General features: G+C 56.6%; 2 protein-coding genes across 26 annotated transcripts in view; one reads left to right on the forward strand and one right to left on the reverse strand.

Annotated features, from left to right (window-relative positions):
* Positions 1–19,482, forward strand: part of LOC112839198 (carboxyl-terminal PDZ ligand of neuronal nitric oxide synthase protein) — a 279,718-nt gene extending 260,236 nt beyond the window's left edge. For all 22 annotated transcript variants that reach the window (XM_073884019.1, XM_073884022.1, XM_073884024.1 and 19 more), the window contains 4 exons: positions 2,898–3,063; positions 4,456–4,608; positions 17,467–17,776; positions 18,546–19,482. In XM_073884019.1, coding sequence (XP_073740120.1) covers positions 2,898–3,063; positions 4,456–4,608; positions 17,467–17,776; positions 18,546–19,014 — 1,098 coding nt within the window. In that variant the 3' untranslated portion in view covers positions 19,015–19,482. The remainder of the gene's footprint in view (positions 1–2,897; positions 3,064–4,455; positions 4,609–17,466; positions 17,777–18,545) is intronic.
* On the reverse strand, positions 10,805–14,054 carry SPATA46 (spermatogenesis associated 46). 4 transcript variants are annotated; one of them, XM_025892108.2, is made up of 3 exons: positions 13,349–14,054; positions 12,012–12,125; positions 10,805–11,441 (listed from the first exon to the last, which is right to left on the reverse strand). In XM_025892108.2, the coding sequence occupies exons 1-3, from the start codon at positions 13,449–13,451 to the stop codon at positions 10,915–10,917; spliced, it is 744 nt and encodes a 247-aa protein (XP_025747893.1). In that variant the 5' UTR covers positions 13,452–14,054; the 3' UTR covers positions 10,805–10,914. The 4 variants fall into 4 exon arrangements, with proteins under 4 accessions (XP_025747893.1, XP_025748000.2, XP_025747895.1 ...); XM_025892215.2 differs by having other exon boundaries at positions 10,805–11,462; positions 13,349–14,049; XM_025892110.2 differs by having other exon boundaries at positions 13,196–13,509.
* Positions 19,483–19,918: the final 436 nt, after the last annotated feature.

Here is a 19,918-nt window from a genome sequence, read left to right on the forward strand (position 1 = left end):
CTGAAAATAACGCTGCCTCATTTCCGTGCTTCCAAGGGCCAGACCTACATGTGCAAAACCCAGGGACTGTTATATTGCCCCCAATTTAAAACAGTCCAGGCCATTTTATCTCAGCCTGGCCTGGTGTGGGTTCTGCAGGGGCGCACACTGCCACAGAGAGTGGCTTGAGCCTCTTGCCTGCTGCCACTTTGGACGGCCGTAGAGGCAGAGGGGCTCGTTAGCCTGGCTTTAGGCAGCAGTGTGTGCTTTTGCCTTCCCGGGGTTCGAAAACACCTGAAATGTTATAACTCTGCATTTGCAAAGCTGAAATTCTGATTGATTCTGCAAAAGGAGCACTCAGACTCAGGAGCGTTTTCTCATGGCGCTTAGTGCCAGATAGAAACATTCGACTCAAGGGCCGACTTTTTTGTATTGATGGCAGTCTACCGTGGGGAACTTGATTACCTGCAAATGAAGCTCCCAATATCCCCACCCCCGCCCCGGCTGCTGCAGGAGGGGACTCCTCTTGTGTTCCCAGTCCTAATTCTCTGATGTCAGAGTGGGAATCTAGGGATTTTCTTCCGTGAGCCTTTGACGAATGGCCCCTCGTGCTGGAATCCTACATTGCCTGAGCCTCTAGGCAGGCCCCTCAGTTGAGAGCTGGAGAAAGGGAGGTCCAGGTGGAAGGGAATGACCTACAGTTGCAGAGGGAGTCACCAACAGACTGGAACGTTCCAGCTCCTGGTCTGGTGCTCTCAACTGGCCTATTCTATTGGGGTGTCCACATGCAAGATGCAAGGATCCGAGTCCATGGTGTGTGTGTCGGGAGCCCTCTGTAGATGCCAGTTAGCAGGAGATAGACTTCTCTGCTTTTTCTGCTTATAGGCATTGAAAATTTTGTTCCAAATTTCTTGCTAATGTTTCTGTTTCATTCCAAAGAAAATGGAAAATGGATAATTTACAATTCTGCCTGCTCAGTAGATTCCTTTCAATGATAGTCGTGATTGGCATCAGTTACATTACTCACAGATGGAAGGTGAAGGTTGGCCCCTCCCCGGGGGGCGGGGGGGGCGCCATTTCTGGGGGCTTCCCACGGCAATTGTCCTGTTTCTCAGAACCAGCAAGATGGGGGGTGGGGGCGCATCTCAGGTGAAATAGCTCCATGTCTCAGTTTCCAAAGAAGATAAAGGCTTAACAGCCACCCATCATCAGATACCCAGATTAAAATATTGTTGTGGCTTCTTTCCCTCTTCTCAGCGCTCTCTAGATCTTTCCTTAGTTGATATGAGGCAGTAAATGAGGCTGATTTCTAAACCAAAATGTCAGTTGTGTCCTTAGCAGCACCTCCTGGAGGACAGATTTACTTTAGATTCCTTAGGCATCCTCCCCTAGGGGCAAGAAAGGCCCAATCTTAGGAACCACTAATGGAAAGTGGCAACTAATCTCATTAGTGGCTCCCACTTAGAAGCAGAGCCAACTGCAAGGTCAGGTCCTCAAATCTGCCAGGAGGGAAGCAGCGGCTGCCTCCGAGACTGTGGTTCTCCAAGTGCTGGCGGCTGCAAGGGGCAGAGACGCTGGGCTTGGCAGGTCCCTGGGCCAACCTTGGCCAGACTACAGGGTGGATACCATCTTTTACTCCCCGGTAAAATGTGCATCTCTTCAGAGCAAACTGCCCTTCAGAAATCCAGAGCATTTGTTGTCTGAACCAGAGAGTCAGCTAGGTCTTTGGCCCCTCTCCTTTCTTCCTCCTCTCCCAGCCTCCAGCTGACTCACCCCAGTCAGCCTGCCTCTGCCTTTGTCCACACCGTATTTTTCGTCCAAGGAAGCCTCTTTCCCGCAGGCTGCCTTGGTCCAGGCCAAATTCATTAGCTCCCTTAATTCAGGGACCTTCCGAAACCCTCCACGGAGACCCCCCTTTATGCACCACTTAGTGCAGGAATCGCATGGGCGTGAACATGATTGTTGCCTTGTGACTCAGTTTCCTCAAGCCAGGCTCCTGATACAATCACCCCCCCCCCCCCCCCCGCGTTTTTTTTTTTTTTTCCCCTTCCCCCGCCCGCACAAAACCCACCCCCCCCCCCCCCCCCCCCGCCCCGAGCACTGTGGGTGCCATGTTGCCAGCTGCGCGCCTCCCCCCCCCCGCCGTGAGAGACAGTTAATGAGGGTCCCCCTCCTCCCACAGGGGGTGGCTCTGTAAACTGTGTGCTGCCACCCTTCCCGGCTTGTGGGAGGAGGCCCTGCTATGAATCAGTCAGCAAACGTTTGGCCCCTAGCACGTGTAAAGCACCGTCGTAGGTGCCACGGGAAACGAACGAAAAGGGGATGGACGGTCAGGCACGCCCAGAGGCGACAGGACAGACTTTACTACGAACCCCTCGAGAGTGAAGGGCCTCTGGGGGGCTTCCCGCTTCCCTTTACATGCGGGCACGAGGAAGGGGAGAGGAAAGGCCACGTCGGGGGTTGCCGTGACACTCTTCTTAGGTAATGGGTCCGTATATCCGTTTCTGTTTTTCTCTTTTAAAAGATACGATGAGAAAAAGGTTCCTCCCTCCACGTGGCGGGAACACATTAGCTGTCAAGGAGCTCTCCTGACAGGGCTGGGGCGGAGGGGCTGAGGCTCGGCTCTTTTGTACCTCTCGCTCTGGGTGCTGGGCCCTGAGTGGTCGGTGAGCGACACACTGTGGCCCTCACTCAGGACATAGAGAGACACGCCCAGGGCCAAGCGACCCAGCTTCTTGTGGCTACTCCGAATTCCAAGCCCAGGTGCCCATTTTGCCCCAGAAGGGCTTCTTTATCTTGAGTTGAACATGGCAGGTGTCTCCGGTCCCAGCCGAACCCTGGTGACTCTTGGGTGTATTCATGTCCCTCTCTCCTCTCTGTCCTGCCTTCTCCCTGTCTTCTCCACCTCGTCTCTGTAGGTTCACTTGCTGAAGGACCAGCTGGCTGCCGAAGCGGCTGCGCGGCTGGAGGCCCAGGCCCGCGTGCACCAGCTCCTGCTGCAGAACAAGGACATGCTCCAACATATCTCTCTGCTGGTCAAGCAGGTGCAGGAGCTGGAGCTGAAGCTGTCAGGACAGAATGCTAGTAAGTGGGGGCCCTGCCCAGCCTCGCCTCCCTCCGTGGAGGCTCTGGAAAACACCCGTTCTTTTCCCCGAAGCTTTTGGTGGGGTTTTCTTAGACCCCTGCCCTGCCCTGGTGTTCTAGCAGAAAACAGAGGCGGCTCTGTTTGTCCCGTCCGTACACTTCATGGAATTATGAAATGGCAGAGTCAGAGAGGATCTTGGCTCCTTCTAGTCCAGTGTCCAGACTTGACCTTGAATGTCCCTGGGAGTCACTGCCACGTGGTTATCCAGGCTCCTCTCGAAAGGGGCTCAGACACTCCACGTCCTAAGGCAGTCTGTTTCTTTCTTTGTGGGCTTTTCCATTTGAAACATACTGAGCACCTGTTGTGTGTCACGTTGTCTGGGAGCTCGGTGGGAGTCTTCACACTGTACCGGAGTTTACCCTCCCCCGCGCTGTAGCATAGAACTCTGTAGCGTAGAACATGCTGGTAGCAGGTGTCTACTCTGCGGATAAGGCAGGAAAGAACTGGCCAGATAGCGCTGCTGATTCATGGCACAGGTTGCCTGGCGCCCGGCCTGAGATGCCCAGCTGACTCTGGGCTGGCCTTGGAGGTACTAGAAGACAGCACATCTCCAGGCCTTCCTCGTGCTGATTCGTGGCCTGGAAGTGTGCTCTATATGCATGCCGGTCACATAGCCACTGGCCATCGACCATGCCAGAAACCGTGATAGAATTTTACAGATATGATGTCATCTGATCTCTACAGCCATAGATGTTGTTATGCCCATTTTGTACACGAGACAGACTCCGATAGGTGAAGTCACTGGCTCAAGGTTACAGGACCAGCAAGGTGTGGAGCCAAGATTCCCGGGTCTGATTGCAAAACGAATGTATTTCCTATGAGACCAGTAGTTCCCTCAGACTATCCCCTATAGCTTTTTTTAAAAAATGAATATTCGGGGCACCTGGGTGGCTCAGTCGTTGGATGTCTGCCTTCGGCTCGTGTCGTGATCCCAGGGTCCTGGGCTCGAGCCCCGTGTCAGGCTCCCTGCTCAGTGGAGGGCCTGCTTCTCCCTCTCCCTCTCCCACTCCCCCTGCTTGTGTTCCCTCTCTCGCTGTGTCTCTCTCTGTCAAATAAATAAAATCTTAAAAAAAAAGAAATGAATATTCCCGAGTCCAACCTACAGAGGTCATGATCAGTAGGTCTGGGCAGGGCTGGGGCTCTTGCTAAAGTAGCACAAAGGTATAGATTGGGAACAGCCACTGCATTTCAGCACCGGAAGCCTCTCTGGGCTTTTGTCTCTGTTGACGGAGACGCCGCTCTGGCCCTCTCGGTTTGGACCCAGGTTTGGACCCAGCTCGTGTCCCCCCGCCTCGCTGACCTGGCCTCCTCTGCTCTTGTCCCCCTTCCAGTGGGCTCCCAGGACAGCTTGCTGGAGATCACCTTCCGCTCCGGAGGTCTGCCGGTGCTCTGCGACCCCACCACCCCGCAGCCGGAGGACCTGCCCTCGCCGCCCCCGGGTGCGGGCCTGGCCGAGCTGGCCCACCCGGCCGGCAGCCCCCTAGGTAGGCGCGACTGCCTGGTGAAGCTGGAGTGCTTCCGTTTCCTGCCGCCGCCCGCGGGCCCGCTACTGAGCGGCCTGGAGCTCCTCAAGTTCCGCGAGTCGGGCATCGCCTCGGAGTACGAGTCCAACACGGACGAGAGCGAGGAGCGCGACTCGTGGTCCCAGGAGGAGCTGCCACGCCTGCTGAACGTCCTGCCGAGGCAGGAGCTGGGCGACAGCCTGGACGATGAGATCGCCGTGTAGGGTGGGCCTGGCGCGGGGGCCGGAGGGACGCGGGGGGCCGGGGGCGGGGCCGGGCGCACCGCCGAGGATGCCCGCGCGGCGGAGGGCGGTGAGCACCCGGAGGACGAGCGACGTTGGCTCCAGCCAGGGGCCCCGGAGAGCCTGCGGTTTCAGGAAGGGATTAGGACTTTGCTTCGGAGGGTACCAAGGGGGAGCCCTGGGACTCCCAGCGGTGAATGGGCCCTTCTCTCCCACTTGAGACTTGGGAGGGGAGGGCAGGGCCCTCCAGAGGCCCTCGCTTTGCGAGAGGGTCCTTCGTGGGGACCACCAGGCTACCCGAGGACCTGCTGTGTGCGGGCTGTTTCGTCAGGCTCCTCTGTCCTGGCCCGGGACGCCCCGGTCGCCCCCTCCCGCCCCATCTTGTGGTCCCCAGGGCAAAGGAAAACCATCAGGTACCCGCTCAGGTCCTGTGTGTCTGGATATCCAGGATGCTACCAGTTGCCTAACCCTCCCCTGACCTTATGGAAGGAATTCCTTCTCTAGGCAGTTGTGGAGATGATAGATGCTGAATGCTCCGGGCGGTGAGGGACCGGCCGGTGCTTTCAGTAGGAGCGTGGAATTGGGATGTCACATCGGCTAAGCTTTCGGATGACTTGAATCTGGCCATTTTCTCCAGCTTCGGAGGGAGACTGGGATTTGAACGTTGGTCGGGCCCATGCAGTGAAAGGGGCCACAGATGACATAGGTTGGATTCCGCAGGGTGGGAGCCTTGCCCCGCTTCCTGCCTGCAAGCCCAGCCCCTCCGCCTGGAGGCTGGGAAGCTGCCCGCTTCTCTCCTCTGTGTCCTGCCTCAGGGGCCGTGCTGGCCAAGGCTTGTGTAGCACCCTCCCCTCTGAGAAAGCCTCAGAGCCCCTGAGCCCCCAGCCTTACCTCTCAACCCGTCCCCTCCACTGGGGTATTGGTCAGTTTTTACTGCAGAAAAAAACAAACGAGCGGGTAGCTGAGACTATTTCCACTCTTCAGAATCACTGCCACTTCAGTCAGGGACCACAGCCCTGTCCCTCCTTGGCCCATCTGTGTGGGTGCGTGCCTCGAGCACATCTCCCATCTTTGACCATCCAGGCCTTGTCTAGAGATTCCCACCCGGTCCGGCGGGCTGACCGTGGCAGGGAGCCCACGCTCCCTTTGCGACAGGCCGTGAGTGGCTGTTAGCAGATTTAGAAATGCCTTGAGAGAGAGCTGAGCCATTGCTAGGGTCCTGTGTTTGGGGAAATAAGTCTTTATCCGGGACAACAAGCAACAGACCCAGACTGCAGTATTCTTTGAGGATTTGTTGGTAAGGATGGGGTTACTCAAAAAACAGAGTTCTTCAACCCCGACTTTGCTTTAAAATTTATATAAACGAGAGCGTAGCCCTTTTCTTAAAACAGCTGGGTTTCTTCTAGACTAGAAAGTCCAAATGAAAGGAAATAACACGTAGCTTTATGGTGTAGCCTTTGTTGGCGCACCGGGGTATCGGCAGAAATGGGATGGGGTGGTGAACGGATGTGTGCGCGTGCATGTGTACGTACAGGCTTGTATACCCGTGTGAGGGAAGGTGAGTACGTGTGGGGGGGGGGCTTGCGAGAAGTGACGAGAGACAAGAGAATGTGAATCTTCAGGGCGTTTGAACGACAGCAGAGTTGTGTTGTTTCCCTAACATGTATTTAGTTGGAGAGGGGTGGTTCTGTTTATTTTGCTGTCTTTTCTGATCAACCATTGGATGGAAGTAGGTTCAGATACACAAGGAAGAACCAGGAAGCTGAGAGCCCCAAACAGAGGGAGGGATGTCAGGAATCCGGTGTGGCGGAGCCTAGCCGGCTTCCCAGACCCTCTCCTGGGTGTGGCCTCTCAGAGTGGTAGGATCTTCTTGAGTGTTCGGGGGGGGGGGAGCGGAAGGTCTGGCTTCTCGAGGCCCGCTGCTTGTAAGCAGGAGCTGAGGGTGAAGCCAGGGGCCAGTGGATTGGGTTTGTGGAATGTGGCAGGAGAGGGAGGGCTGGGGTGGGGAATAGTTTCTGAAGGGTCTAGAGAAGCTTGCAGAGGGAACGAAGGGAGTTTAGGAGAGATTAAGGAATTTGAAGAGGCTAGTTGTCTGTACCCCTGACTCCGGACCCATCCAGGACCCTTGCCCTCGGATGCTCCACAGGGGTTTCCAGCTGCCCCAGCCCCAGCCTCCCCCAGAGGGGGCCTTCCCTGGAGCGCTGGTTTGCGTGTCGGCATCACCCGCGGTGTGACCCAGAGCAACGCACACCGGGGTGTGGAAATGGGGGACAAGATCGAAGGGCCTTGACGGGTCACCAGCCCCTGGGCAGGAAAGAGAACACCGCAGACCTGATTTCCCAGCGATGTCACCCTCCCCCTCCCCCCTCCTTGCTTCTTGCTGTGCTCACTCAGCTCCTGCCTTCCTCCCTTTCCGTCCTTCTGCTCTGCCCTGTCTAGAGGACAAGTGGACACCAGGGGGGCGCCTGCCTTATTGGTGCCTGCCTCAGCCTCCCCCCACACGCGGGCAGACTCCTGGGCACGTGAGGCTCTCCCAGGTGCAGAGCCAGCAAAGAGTTTCTCTGCACAGAACGGACTGCGTGTTGGGGTGCAAATGATATCCCTTATATTCCTGCTTGTGTCAGCACTCTCTGTGAAGCCCCTTCCTAGCTTCCCTTCTCCCCGTGGCTTCTGTTCATGACTGGGGTTCCTCTGATTTCCTCTTTGCCTGACCGCCGCCTCTCACCGCACCGACCCCGAGCCTCTTCATCTGAAACTGTTGTGTCATTAACTCTGTTGGTTCAACTCTCTGGGACAAGAATCTGTTCATGTAAAGTGCACTTACTCCCTGGATGTCGTCACCAGTCTAGTGGCTTTTGCTAAATAAACCTTTCTTATTTCTAAAAGCTTTTCCTTGGTCTTTTCTTGCTGCTTCTATTCCTCCTGCTCCCTGACTTGCCCTCACTTCCACCCCCCCTTCCCAAGCCAGCGGCCATCAGCTCTGCGACGCACAGTTCTCAAGGGTTGTGGTGTTCGGAAAACAGAAGGCAGGGAGGTGGTGCCTTCAGGGGCGGTTTATCCAGACCAGCCTTGCTGATCAGATGGCTCAACCGTGGTTCTCATCCGGGGATGATGTTGCTTCCGTGCGGGACATTGGGCAGTGCCTGGAGACAGTTTTGGTTTGTCCCAGCTGGGTGAAGGATGCTTTTGATATTTAGTGGGTAGAAGCCAGGGATGTTGCTAAACATCCTACAGTGCACAGGAGAGCGACCCCCCCCCTCCCCCGCCACAATAGAGAATCATTCTTCCCCAAATGTCCGAAGTCCTGAAGTTGAAAGGCCCCAGGCTGGTGCCCACTGTTCTAGACCCTCCCAGGCCCGGGTCATTTCACACTGCAGACATCACTGGCACATAAGCAAGTTTTGAGTGCCTGAAAAAGTACGACATCATAGATGTTTCCAGCTATAACTAAAATCATCTAGATCATAAAATTTCACTGACTCCCTTGACTAAATGTCTGAAACATGCAATGAGTAGGATCCCGAACAACTCTGTTCCTAAAATGTCTACCGCAGAATCAAAACAGGCCGGTCCCCACACCTGCCCACAGGCATCATGGTGCCCTTGCCGCTCGGCTCAGCGGAGCGGCCCTGGCTCCAGGGCACTTGGCTTTCCTGCCAGGAGGCAACATGAAAGGGAAGAGGAAGGCTAGCGAAGGAAGAGCGTCAGAGAAACAGAAGCTGCAGGATCCCGGAAAGCCACCATCATGGAAACCAGACTAGTTTGGCCAGAATGTTTAGCCCTCTTGAAGGCAGAGGGCTTGCCGGGCCTGGTGCTTTGTCAGGCCCAGCCAGGTCTGCGGGCAGGTTGAGAGGGTCCAATCAACCAGCTTCACATGCCCTTTGCCCTTTTCTGAGTGATAGAACTGGGCCCCGTTTTTCTCATCTGTAAAATGGGGATAAAATAGACCAGATAAAGCGATAATGAAGAGTAAATGAGCTTGCATTTTACAAGCACCCAGCAGAGCGCCTGGCAGGGGCTCAGGGCACCATGGAGCTTACCTTCCACTTGATTTGGGGCGGGGGGATGTGCTCACGTGGTCCATGCATTTGTGGGCTGGGTGCGTTCTCTGTGTGCTGAAACTCTCCTCAGAACTCTGCACTGAGAAAGGTCCTGGGGGTCCCAATGATGCTATTAAATGTGTGAAAGGCAGAGAGCGCCCGTCCTCACACAAAACTCAAGCCCCTGCCAAGGCAGCAGTCGGCACGTGCTGTGGCCCTTCTGCCCAGACCCCGGCTGTGGGATGGCTTTCTGTCTTTTTTAAAATGTTCTGTGCCTGTGACACAGACGCCCTGGAGGAGGGAGTGTGGGTTGGGCAAAGGGTGTGAGGCCAGACAAGAGCTGATTCCTCCTGATTCTCCCACAGACCGAGGTAAGGCCACGAGGCCCCCACGTGAGCCCCTCCTTGTACCCCCTCCTCAAGGGCCCCACCGAGGGGACGCACGTGCATAGTGACACGCGTAGGGGAAGGTCTTCAAGGGGGTAGGTGGCTTTTCCTTTTTGGGAAACAGGAAATCAGAATGAGGACACGTCTGCCTCCCCCCCCCCCGGGGGGGGTGGTCCAGGGAGTGATGTCAGAGCTGCCTAGAGAGACCACCCACCCCCGAGTGGACAGGCTGGGACCCTCAGTTTAAGTACATTCTTGGACTCTGGCTGCGTTGGCAGAGGGTGGGGAGAGAGCGAGTGGGGAAGGCTCTCTCAGCGTGGGACATGACAGGATTTGAGGCCAGCCTCTCACAAAAGAACCACAGACGATTCTGTGATGATTTGGCAGGACAGGGGTAAGCAGAAGCAGCTGTGCTAAACCGGAAAGCAGAGACCTTACTATAGGACCACTCGAAGGGCAAGGGGGAGTCTTCCCTTCCAGCCTGTTGGCCAACCGGCGGGGAGGCAGAGGTGAAGGGAGGGTTGAGGCTGGGCCCCCCCCCCCCAGAGGAGATGCCCCATGGCAGTGAGAGGGTCCCTGGGGCATTAGGGAGACGAAATGAGAGGTAAATAAGGCCTAAAAATAAGACCATTAAGCAGTCAGCTCTTTTTTTTTAAACCACATAATGGGTAAAACAGATGTCTTCCCTGCATCCCTGATGTTCAGCCATGTTTCTGGGCCGGAGTTGGTCGTGAGGCTTGCTCAGAAATGGGATGAACGTCGGGGTTGCCTGCTGGTGCATTACTTGGTAATGGGAAGCCGTGTTTTCACGTGTGTACCTGCCTACTTTGACATGACTCAACACAGCCAGGTAGAGCTGCCCCTGGGTCAGAAGCAAGGCTGGTGTGCTTCAGCAAGTGTGCCCCTTCCAAGTGAAGGACTCTGGTGCACGGTGTGGGGGGTGGGCCCGGCCCTGTGCGCCTCTTTCCTGCCTTATGCGTGGGGGCATGCAGTCCTCCCTGTTCTACCCCTCAGGAGATCTAACACCCGAAAAGCTTCTCGACGATGCGGGAAACTTCCCTGTGCCTGTGGGAAAGGATGTTCTTTCTCCTGCCCTCTGGGCGAGCCCTCCCGTCTGAGCGGGGTGTGGCAGGGACCGGTCACAGGGGGGACAACCAGGAAGCCAGCATCTTAAGAGCAGCGTTCTCATGCTTGCGCTGCCCCAGAATCACCCAGAAGGCTGCTGAGAACCCGGGCTGCCGAGCTACCTGCCGAGTCTCTGATTCAGTGAACCTGAGATAGCATTTCTAGCCAATTCCCAGGGGATGCTGGCACGGCTGATCTGGGCACCTCACCTTGAAAAGTACCACCATAGAGGCTATTCTCAAACTTGACAAGGAGAGGGGAAGGGAAGGCGGGAGGGGCAGCGAGGGGGGACCTGCTGTTGCTAGGTAACCGTTCGCCAAAGTGGCACGGGATGGGGACCGGGAAGGACCGCGGGTGGATCAGGGTGACCTCGCACTTGACAGAAGGCTGTGGCTAACTTCGGTTTATTGACATCTCTCTGTAGACACAACTAGGCTTCAACCCCTCTTTCCCTGAGATGTCCGCTAACAGGACAGCTGCGGCCCTCCAGCCGGGCTACTTGAAGGCCTGGCAGCCGCCCGAGGAGAGCCTGTCTCCTGGCCGGGCCTTCTGCTCCTTGCCCCAGAGGGTTTTGAGCTTGCAGTAGTACACCTTGCAGCTGAAGCCCTCCCTGAAGCCCCCCTTGATGTGGCTCTTGAGGGAGTGCAGAGTGGGGTACATGCGGCAGCAGGCTGCACACTTGTAGCCGCTCTGCAGGGCCGGGTGCCACCTGGAGGCCGTGAGAATGTCCTGGGACGTGATGTAGTCCGTGGAGTCCAGGCCGGGCCGGGACTGCTTGGTAGCCTCTCGGGGGCAGGTGTTCTCCGGGGAGGAAGACGGTGAGCAGAGGCTCTCGGCCAAGTCCTCCGGAAGGCAGCTGTCCCCCCTGCCCTCGTCCCGCTGCACCGCTGGGAGGCTGTAGGCCTCCAGGTGGCTCTCCTGGTCTGTGCACACAAAGTAGCTGTAAGGGGAGAACCAGGGCCGGTAGATGGTGCAGTTCCGCCTCAGCTGCTTCCTGTTCTGAGGGTCCCCCAAAATGCAGTCTGCGGAGGAAAGGGTGGGCTCTGAGCGTGGAGAAGCAGAAAGGCAAGAGGTCAGGAGTCAGGCGTGGCCTTGGGGTCCCTCCCCGCCCCCCCCTTGACCGCGGGACTGAGAGCAGGGGGGGAGTTGGGGTGGGGAGAGCCGCCTGAGGCCTGCCTTCCGGCTGCTCCCACAAAGGGCAGTTTGATCTCAGGGGTGGAGACTCCGCCGACATTCACTAAGCCTCAGCGTCTGTCACGGGCCGCGCTCCCTGCAGACACCTGGCCTCCGCCTCCTCTAAGGGTAGGTAGGTGGCTCCGCGAGCAGCCCGCCCTCTGGCTTCCCAGCGCCCCTTTTCCACCACCAATGGTAGTGGCCGTTTTTCCAGCCTCCCTGTCTGCCCACAACAACCCACGGGGGCGGAAGCTGCCGTTTCACCCCAGCTCAGGAGACCGGCCGGTGGGGGTCTCCTGAAGGAAGGACCAGGAAGGAGAGGGTGGGGGGTGGAAATGTTTTGCACCCTTCCCATCGGGGAGCAGCCTGTGCCCCTCTAGCTTCTCACAGGTGCCCGCCCAAGGCAGAGAAGGCCTCACCTGGAGAGAACCCCGTGTTCCGTACCCCAAGCCGGAAGGCGCTCCTGTGGTACTGGGCTGGCAGGGCCTGAGCTGGGCTGGCCCCCTCGGTGGGTAATGCCGTCTTTGCCATGTCTGGGTTATGGAAGAAACGCGCTGGTGAGCTGCGCAAAGTTGGGGGTCCTCTTGTTGTTGACCACCTCCCCCCAACATACTTAGAGACTCTACCTTGGGACTTTATGACATTGCAAAGCTGAAGAAAAACAGTGCCCTCTTTTGCACCCAGATAAGTGGAACTATTCTGGGTGGCATCCTGGGGAAATCCAAAGGGGCATTTTCGTTGAGATCTGGGAAAGATTCTCTCCAAGGGAGAATTTTAGATGCAGACCAGATGAGAGCTTTCTGCCTGGCCCATCCTTCTCGTGTGTGTGTGTGTGTGTGTGTGCGCGTGCGTGTGCGTGTGTGCACGTGTGCGCGCGCACGCGCGCGCATGCTGCATTCCAGCCTCTGGGCTTGCTCTGGGATCCAGGGGAGGGAGGGAGTCTAGTCACGGACCACGTTGCTATCTTACATGGCCCCTTTGGGGATGAGAAGTCAGTTTCTCCAATTGAAACGTCTCCTGCCCACAGCCGGGGAGCGTTGAGGTGGACCCTAGCTGTGTGAACACTCTGATGACTGCTAACTCTCGGTTAAAAAAAAAAAAAAAAGCCTGCCTCAAATCCCAGAGCGGGACCAGAGCTCAGTTTGGGAAACCACCGTATGAGGTGGTTTCCTACAGACACGTGGATATTTCGGAGAGCTAGCTCCTGCGTAGAGGAGCCTTCTCAAGCTTTAATGTGCACACTTCTCCAGGAACCACCTGGAGGCCTTGTTACCCATGCAGGTTCTGATTCAGCAGGTCTGGATTGCTAACAAGCTCCCAGGTGAGGCCGATGTAGAGGCCCACAGACCATACTTGGAATAGCGAGTCCTCAGAGCATCTGCCTTGATTCCCTGCTATGCTCCTCAGGGACCCTGCCTCCTAGGTTCCTACTGAGGGGTTGGTGAGCCTGCCTCTTCTCCATCTTGTCCAACCAGGGCTAAAACTAGCCCCTATTCTACATAGACAGTCACCTGAGATTCTAGAGGAAAAAAACAACTGAGTAACAAGTGTTTTCCCCCATCCTTCCCTTGCCAGAAATGAATAAACAGCAGGAACTACTTACCATGAATGCAGCATTTTGAAAAATTATTTTCTCCCCATGTATAATTTGACATTCTCACTAAATCGTAGTCCTGTAACATGATCTGGTAGAGTGCTCAATTAAAAGCTTCAAAAAAAACCACATTTTTGTGGCCCTAGTGGCACCAGAGTTTACCTGGCAAGCTGGTGGCACGTGAGGACATAATGTCGGGAAAAGTGCTCAGGGCTGAGGAAGAGATTCGAGGTCCAGAAATGCTGAGGAGTGAGAAGTTCTCCATATTCTGACTACCGTAGGGTATGGAGATCACACATCTGCTCCCAAGAGGCTGGTTGGGTTGTCCAGACGATGAACATTCTGAGTACAGTTGACATCACAAGAAGGCCCCATGATTCCACTAGCTGGCCAGGCTGTCCCTTTCAAAGACTGATGGAGTCTCTTAAATTTTGGAAAGCTTTTTTGGGGCTTGTCATTCCTCATTGGCCTGCCTCGATTGAGAATGCCCAGGGAGAAGGAAGCCTATAAGCAGAGATGTGACCATGATGTAATCTGTTGACCCCGCTTTGGTGTCCTTTCTATGTCCTTGCTGACACACACACACACACACACACACACACACACACACACACACCCGGGGACTTCTGTCCTCTCTGAGTAAGCTTCTTGCTTGGCTTCTCCTTCATCTGCCTCGCCTCTGCCATCAGATGTTTTTGTTCTTTCCGCTTTGAAGTTTGGGGTATAATTTTTACGTTTTCTTTGGAAATCGTTTCAAAGTGACAAAAAGTTGCAAAACTAAAATCAGTTTCCGTGTATTCTGTATCCAGGTTTTCCTGTTGTTAACATTTTACCCCTTTCACTTTGTCAATTCGCCTTCCTCTGCCCCATACTTGGTTTGCAGAGCTATTCCAAGGTAAGTTACAAGCATCATGTCCCTTTGTGCCTAAATACTTCAGTGTGCACTGCCTAAGAATAGGGACCAGAATATGTTTTAAATGGTTGGTGCTGTGTATTTTTAGCGAATGACTAAAACACAAAGGGTGGCTTACTCAACACCATTGTGCTCCTTCTAAGCAGTTTGCTGGGGAGACTTCGCTTCTGTCCTGTCCCAGCCTAGCCTGCTGGAGGGCTGTGGAGTAAGGGTGAAAGGTGATCGTGCCACTTTGAAGATAAGCCCCATTCTAGAGCATCACAACAGGGGCAGACTAGGTACATAGAGTGCATTTGATCTAATTGCGCATCTGCTTGGGCTGCGTGGAAAGATGTGGCCCGGCCGCGGAGCACGTGCAGGTGCGAGTGAGCTTCTGGGTGTGAGAGCCTGGAGTCGTCGTCCTGTTGGGATCCGCCTGTGGGACTTCAGCGTTGCAGGACAGGGTGGAGAACCTCACTGCCTCCCCAGAGCCTGGCTTAGAAGCTTAGAAGGCGTTGGAATTTAATGGACACCATGGGCTTTGGCAGCTTTGAGGGTATTGGCGATTTGATTTGGCCCCTGCAGTGCAGAGGAAGATCCTGGGGCCCGGGGAGTTGGCGTGCGTGAGTTCTTACCCCCCTCTGCCGTTAGCGACCTGTGCAGCGTTAGGCAAACCTCCCTGCCACCATGTCCACCTATTTTGTTCATTTAACGGTTGGAATGGGTGAGCGTCTCCCTGGTCTATAATCGGGTGATTTGTGTGCAGAAATGGGAGAGTAATGAGCGTGTGCACACAGAATCCAGAAGATTTTGAATTTCATCCTGCGGGCGTGGGGGGCAGTCATTGAATTCTTCCTGCTGCCAGCTTGGGAACTTCAGATAGACTGCCTGTAGAGGGGGCTCAAAATATTGGGGAACACATGGGAAGCTGTGTCAGAGCCTGTTTGTAGAGTTTTTAAAAACAAGACACTTTCAGTCTAGGTATTGAAGAGTTCATGGGAACCTGGTTGTCCAGGGTTGGTCATATTCCTGGCAGCAGGCCTGCTGTCTTGCATGTTACACTCTCCCGGTATGTTGTTGCTGGTGGCCCGGGCAGGAGGTGACACTCCCAAAGTGGTTGGCCACTACATAAAATGTGTCTCTCTCTTGTTTGCTTCCCACCTGCTTTCCGAGCCCCTTTCTCGGACAGGTAAGAGACCATCTTCCTTATGGACGACTTATGTCACAGATGCTTGGCTCTTCTCGGATGTGTGCATGTGGGGGGTGCTGCGGGGCGGGCCACCAGGTCGGGGTCTCATGGTTTTTCTTTCCATCATTGCCATTACGTTCCAAACCACCCTGCATCTAGTCCAAAGGGAGGGATGGAGCGTGGGGGGTCGTTAGTGCCACCAGCAGGAAAGGGGCTCCTGGCACATCCTTCTGGTGTGGAAATGAAGGAAGCCCCCCCCCCCCCGCCAGAGTCCCACTTCTGAGACAAGAGCAGTTGCTCCCGGGCTGACCTCAAGAGAGTAGGTTATGACTGGCTTTCATAAATGGAAAAAGGCTCAGGAAGAGTTCTCTACGCTGTCCGCCCATAATGTGGTCAGGTTTTAAGTATTCCTATAAAAAGCCAATTCAATTAAGCCAAACTTACTAAATGCTGACTCTTGCGCCAGGCCCTATGCTGAGCACTCCAGAAAGTAAAAAAAAAAAAAAAAAAAAAATCACTGCAGATGCTGCATCCCCTCGAGGAGCTCACCATTTCATTATCGAGCCAAGGTGTGTTTGCCAGAAAGACTTAGGGAATTGTAAAGAACACACAGGATAGGTTATCTTTAAATTACTTAAGAATTCAGCATAGACGTTCGCAAGGGCAGTTTTTCAAATAAGAGGAGCTCACAATTCACAAGTCACTTAGGGTTTTGTTGTTGTTGCTTACACTTTCAGAAATGAGCACGTCTACACTGCAGATTTCACTTGAAACCAATAAGGAGACCACCCCGGATGTATCTGAGCCAGGAAGTTGGGGGGATCTGCCTTCCCCAGCGAACCTCTTTTGAACATTTGCCCTGGTTTCGCAGTGGCGCAAATATACTTGCTGGTTGGGGGGGAAATAGTTAAATGCTTTCATTGCAAAGGGCTTCTCTGCAGATTTTATGATTAAAGAAAAACTGGAGGGTTACGAGACGCGATAGGGAAAGTATGCCGAAGTGGGTGGTGATGTGGCAAGACAGAGCTCTTGGCAGAGTCAGAGGGACTGATAACCCCGCTGGGGGCTGGGCTGGAAGTCCTGCTGGCATGGCATGGCCTCGCCCGGAGCCCAGGCTGCCTCAGCCCGTCAGCTCTGTGCCCCAGACCCCGGGGCTCTTCTAACCCAGTTCCCTAGCACGGCCCCCGCCATGGTGCCTTCCCTGTGTGTGTGACAGACGTGCAGACCTGGGGGTGGGGTTCATCCGCTCCTCTCCCCAGCGCTTCCTGCTGCCGCCCAAAGACCTTTACAATAGGGCTTCTCTAGCTAGTTGGTGCAGGGGGGATATGTCTGTTGAAACCACAGTTAAGGGAGATGCATCTGCTCCGGCTGGGGGCTCTGCAGTGCAGGGCAGAGGGAGCTACTTTATGCCAAGTTCAGCAGAAGCAGCAGCACACCCCCACCTCACGTACTCTTGGGAAGGCTCAGTGGGAATGGGCACTTAGAGGTGTAGATCCCCTAGATCAACAGAACATCTGGAGTAGTTGGTAAGGACAGAAACCTCACGTGTGCTTCCAAGGCCCCAGGATGCATCTGGCTCCTTGGAGGACTGAGCTTGACTTCCAGGTGGGGGAGGACACCCTGGTACAAGCATGTGGACGTGGACGGTGTGGCCTAAAGCCCTGAGCACCGGTCGTTCCGGTGACAAAACACTGGAGCTATGATTTTGGCCTCTACAGTTCTCCCATCTGCAGAATGGGCCTGGCAGTTTGAGAGATTTATTGAGCACCTACTGTATACCAGACCAGGCTAGCCATTAAAGCTTCGGCCCCAGTGCTGACGTCTGCTCATCTTGTGTTCATGGCGAGAGAAAAATACCATAGCTCATGACTTCATCAGTTTTTCTCCAGAGGGCTCGGTGACCCCAAGGTCAGGGGTCAAGCCAGGAGTCGAGGAGGCAGGTTTAAAGGGATAAGTTCGGTTGAAGTGACAGGTTTGTGGCTCGAGCTTGTCCCTGATGAACCAGGCGGGGCAGAACTGGAATTGCTGATCCCACATCCCATCAGGAAAACGCGACCAGGAGGGTCAAGAGTATCTCTGCTGGTTCTCTCCTGAATGTTACCAAAGCCTCGGGAAATGACAGTGGTGGGTGCGCTGTCAGGGCGAGAGGCAGGGGGACCCGCCCCCACTCACCGTGTCTGTCTTCCCCTCTGTTTGCAGTGGACCACGGCGTGTTTGAGAACTTGAACGCGGCCCACGCTCCGAAGCTGCAGCCCAGCTGCTCCTTCCCCCACTTGTCCAGGCTGGTGGCCCCCAGCTCTGCCGCCCCGGGGCCGGTGGAGCCCGGCGGGCCGGGACTCTGGGTGGGCAGCAGTCAGCACCTCAAGAACCTGGGCAGAGCCGTGGGGGCCAAAGTCAACGACTTCCTGCGGAGGAAAGAGCCCTCGAGCCTGGACGGTGCGGGCGCCATGGAGATCAACAGGACCGCGGGGGCCCGGCTGGCCGGCGGAGTTGCTGGCGAGGAGGAGAGGTGAGTGTGGGGGGGCGGGCCCGCCGAGCTCCGGGATGAACCCGGGATGAACCCAGAGAGCAGCCCTGAGCCGGGGACGTGAGCTCCTCCTGCAGAGAACAGGGCTGGGCCGTGTCCTTGGTTGCTGGCTGTCACCCGGTCACCACGACCGAGGTTTACTGGGTGCCTGTCCGGTGTCTGCAAACGCTGGGCCACACGCCCCCCTTCCCCCCCCCCCCCCCCCCAGCCCTTGCAGCGGCCCTGAGGTGGATCAGGTGGTTCCTGTCTTGCACAGAACCAAGTTCAGAGGGGTAAGGTGAGGAGCTTCGGGTTACGAAGTTAGGAGTGGGTGGAGCTGGAGTCGAGCCCCAGCATCGCCCAAAGCTCCCTGGGTGGATTCTAATACGCAGCCTCACCTTCGAGCCACTGCCCGGCTCGTGGTAGTGGAGGAACGTGGGCGCCCGTGGGACCCAACAGGGGCAGGGGAGGGAGAAGCCCGCTGGGGCCACCAGGTCCCTTCCAGGCCTTGTTTTCACCACCCGCTGTGCTCCTCAGCTGGCACAGTCCCCCATAGCTCACCAGTGGTCCCAGCGGCGACAGCAGCCCCGCCGGGGGGGTGGTGCAGGGCAAAAGCCGGCGGTGCTCCAGCTTCCACAGCCCACACAGCACACGGAGGATGAGGCCCAAGCAGGAAAGCGCTTGCTGGGTGGGGGAGCTAGAGAAGCAAGGATCAGGGCTCTGGGTCTCGCCATCCTTAGAGCACACGTGCCTGTTGTCATCAACCCCACAGGTCAGCCCCGCAAGAAGCATTCCCTCGACTGGACCCCCCGCCCCCCATCACCAGGAAGCGAACGCCTCGGGCCCTGAAGACCACACAGGACATGCTGATTTCGTCACAGCCCGTCCTAAGCAGCCTGGAGTATGGGACCGAGCTGTCTCCTGGGCAGCCCCAGGACACCCTTTCCCCTGCCCAGCCGGAGGCCCCTGTGGAAATGGCAGATAGGGGCGAGGCTCTGCCCAATGGAGAAGTTTCCCCTTCCGTGCCTGACCTGATTCACCAGGACAGCCAGGACGAGCCCAAGCTGAAGATGACTGAGTGCCGAAGGGCCTCCTCCCCTGGCCTCCTTGAGAGGAACGGCCTCAGACTCAGCCCCATCCACCTGGCCGAGCCACTGGAGGCCAGCAGCCCCCCTCCTCGGGCACGGACCTCCAGCCTTGACAATGAGGGCCGGCACCCAGACCTGCTCTCCTTTGAGTAGGGCCTCTTCTCCCTGCCAAGCACCCCCCTTCCCCTCGGCCATCTCCTTCCCTCGTACCCCTTGCCCCCCAGCTCTGTGTGCCCTTTGCCCCCTTGTGCAGAGATCAGCGGAGAGCCAGTCCCCCCGTGTGGGCTGTGCAGGGCCAAGAGTCCCTCAGTCGTCCTCGTTAAAGGCCCGTGTTCCGTAAGCTCCTCTGGGTGCCGGCCGCAGCCCTGGGATGTTGGAGCCCCTCTACTCCCAAGCTGCCCTGACTTCCCACTGGACCCCAGGGCCACCAGCCTGGGATGAAGGCTCCTGCCGGCCTCCCACACGCTGTCTGTGCCCCCGCCCCTCTCCCTCCCTGCCCTGGTTCGTTTCTCCTGCCTCGGGGGCGGGGGGGGGGATCTAGCTGGTGGGGAATGATGGGTTTGGCAGATGATGGGCTCAGACCTGGAACGCTGCATACCCTGAGTGCCGCCCAGCCACTGTTCTCCCAGTCCCAAGACCTCTGCCCTCTGGGTGTGGGCCAGAGGGGACACCAGGCCTAAGACCTGGAGGCAGCCTGGTCGCCGGGGGCTCTCGGGGTGTTTCCTGTCTGGCCAGTTGGGGAACGCACCAAGCCCCCCGGGACAGGGCACAGAGCCAGCCACTGAGGAGGCACTGGGGGAAAGGGGTACGACCCGCCACGTGTGGGCTTCCTGCGCAGAAGGGGAGGCCGGGCCACCCCTGCTGTGTGAAGACCGGGCTGCGCAGGCCCCAGCAGAAGCAGCACAGCAGATCACCATCTCGCTTGGGGACAGGGCCCATGACTTGGTGTCTAGGCAGCTGACCTTGAGAACCTGGAGCCGAAGTCGTGGAGAAGACAGGCTGAGGACAGAGCAGCCACCGTGGGGCGGGGGGGGGGGGGGGGGGGGGGGGGGGGGGG

The sequence above is a fragment of the Callorhinus ursinus genome, unplaced genomic scaffold (genome assembly GCF_003265705.2).
Source record: "Callorhinus ursinus isolate GAN/ISIS: 27379988/994484 unplaced genomic scaffold, GSC_fseal_2.0 scaffold54, whole genome shotgun sequence".
NCBI classification, from domain to species: Eukaryota; Metazoa; Chordata; class Mammalia; order Carnivora; family Otariidae; genus Callorhinus; species Callorhinus ursinus.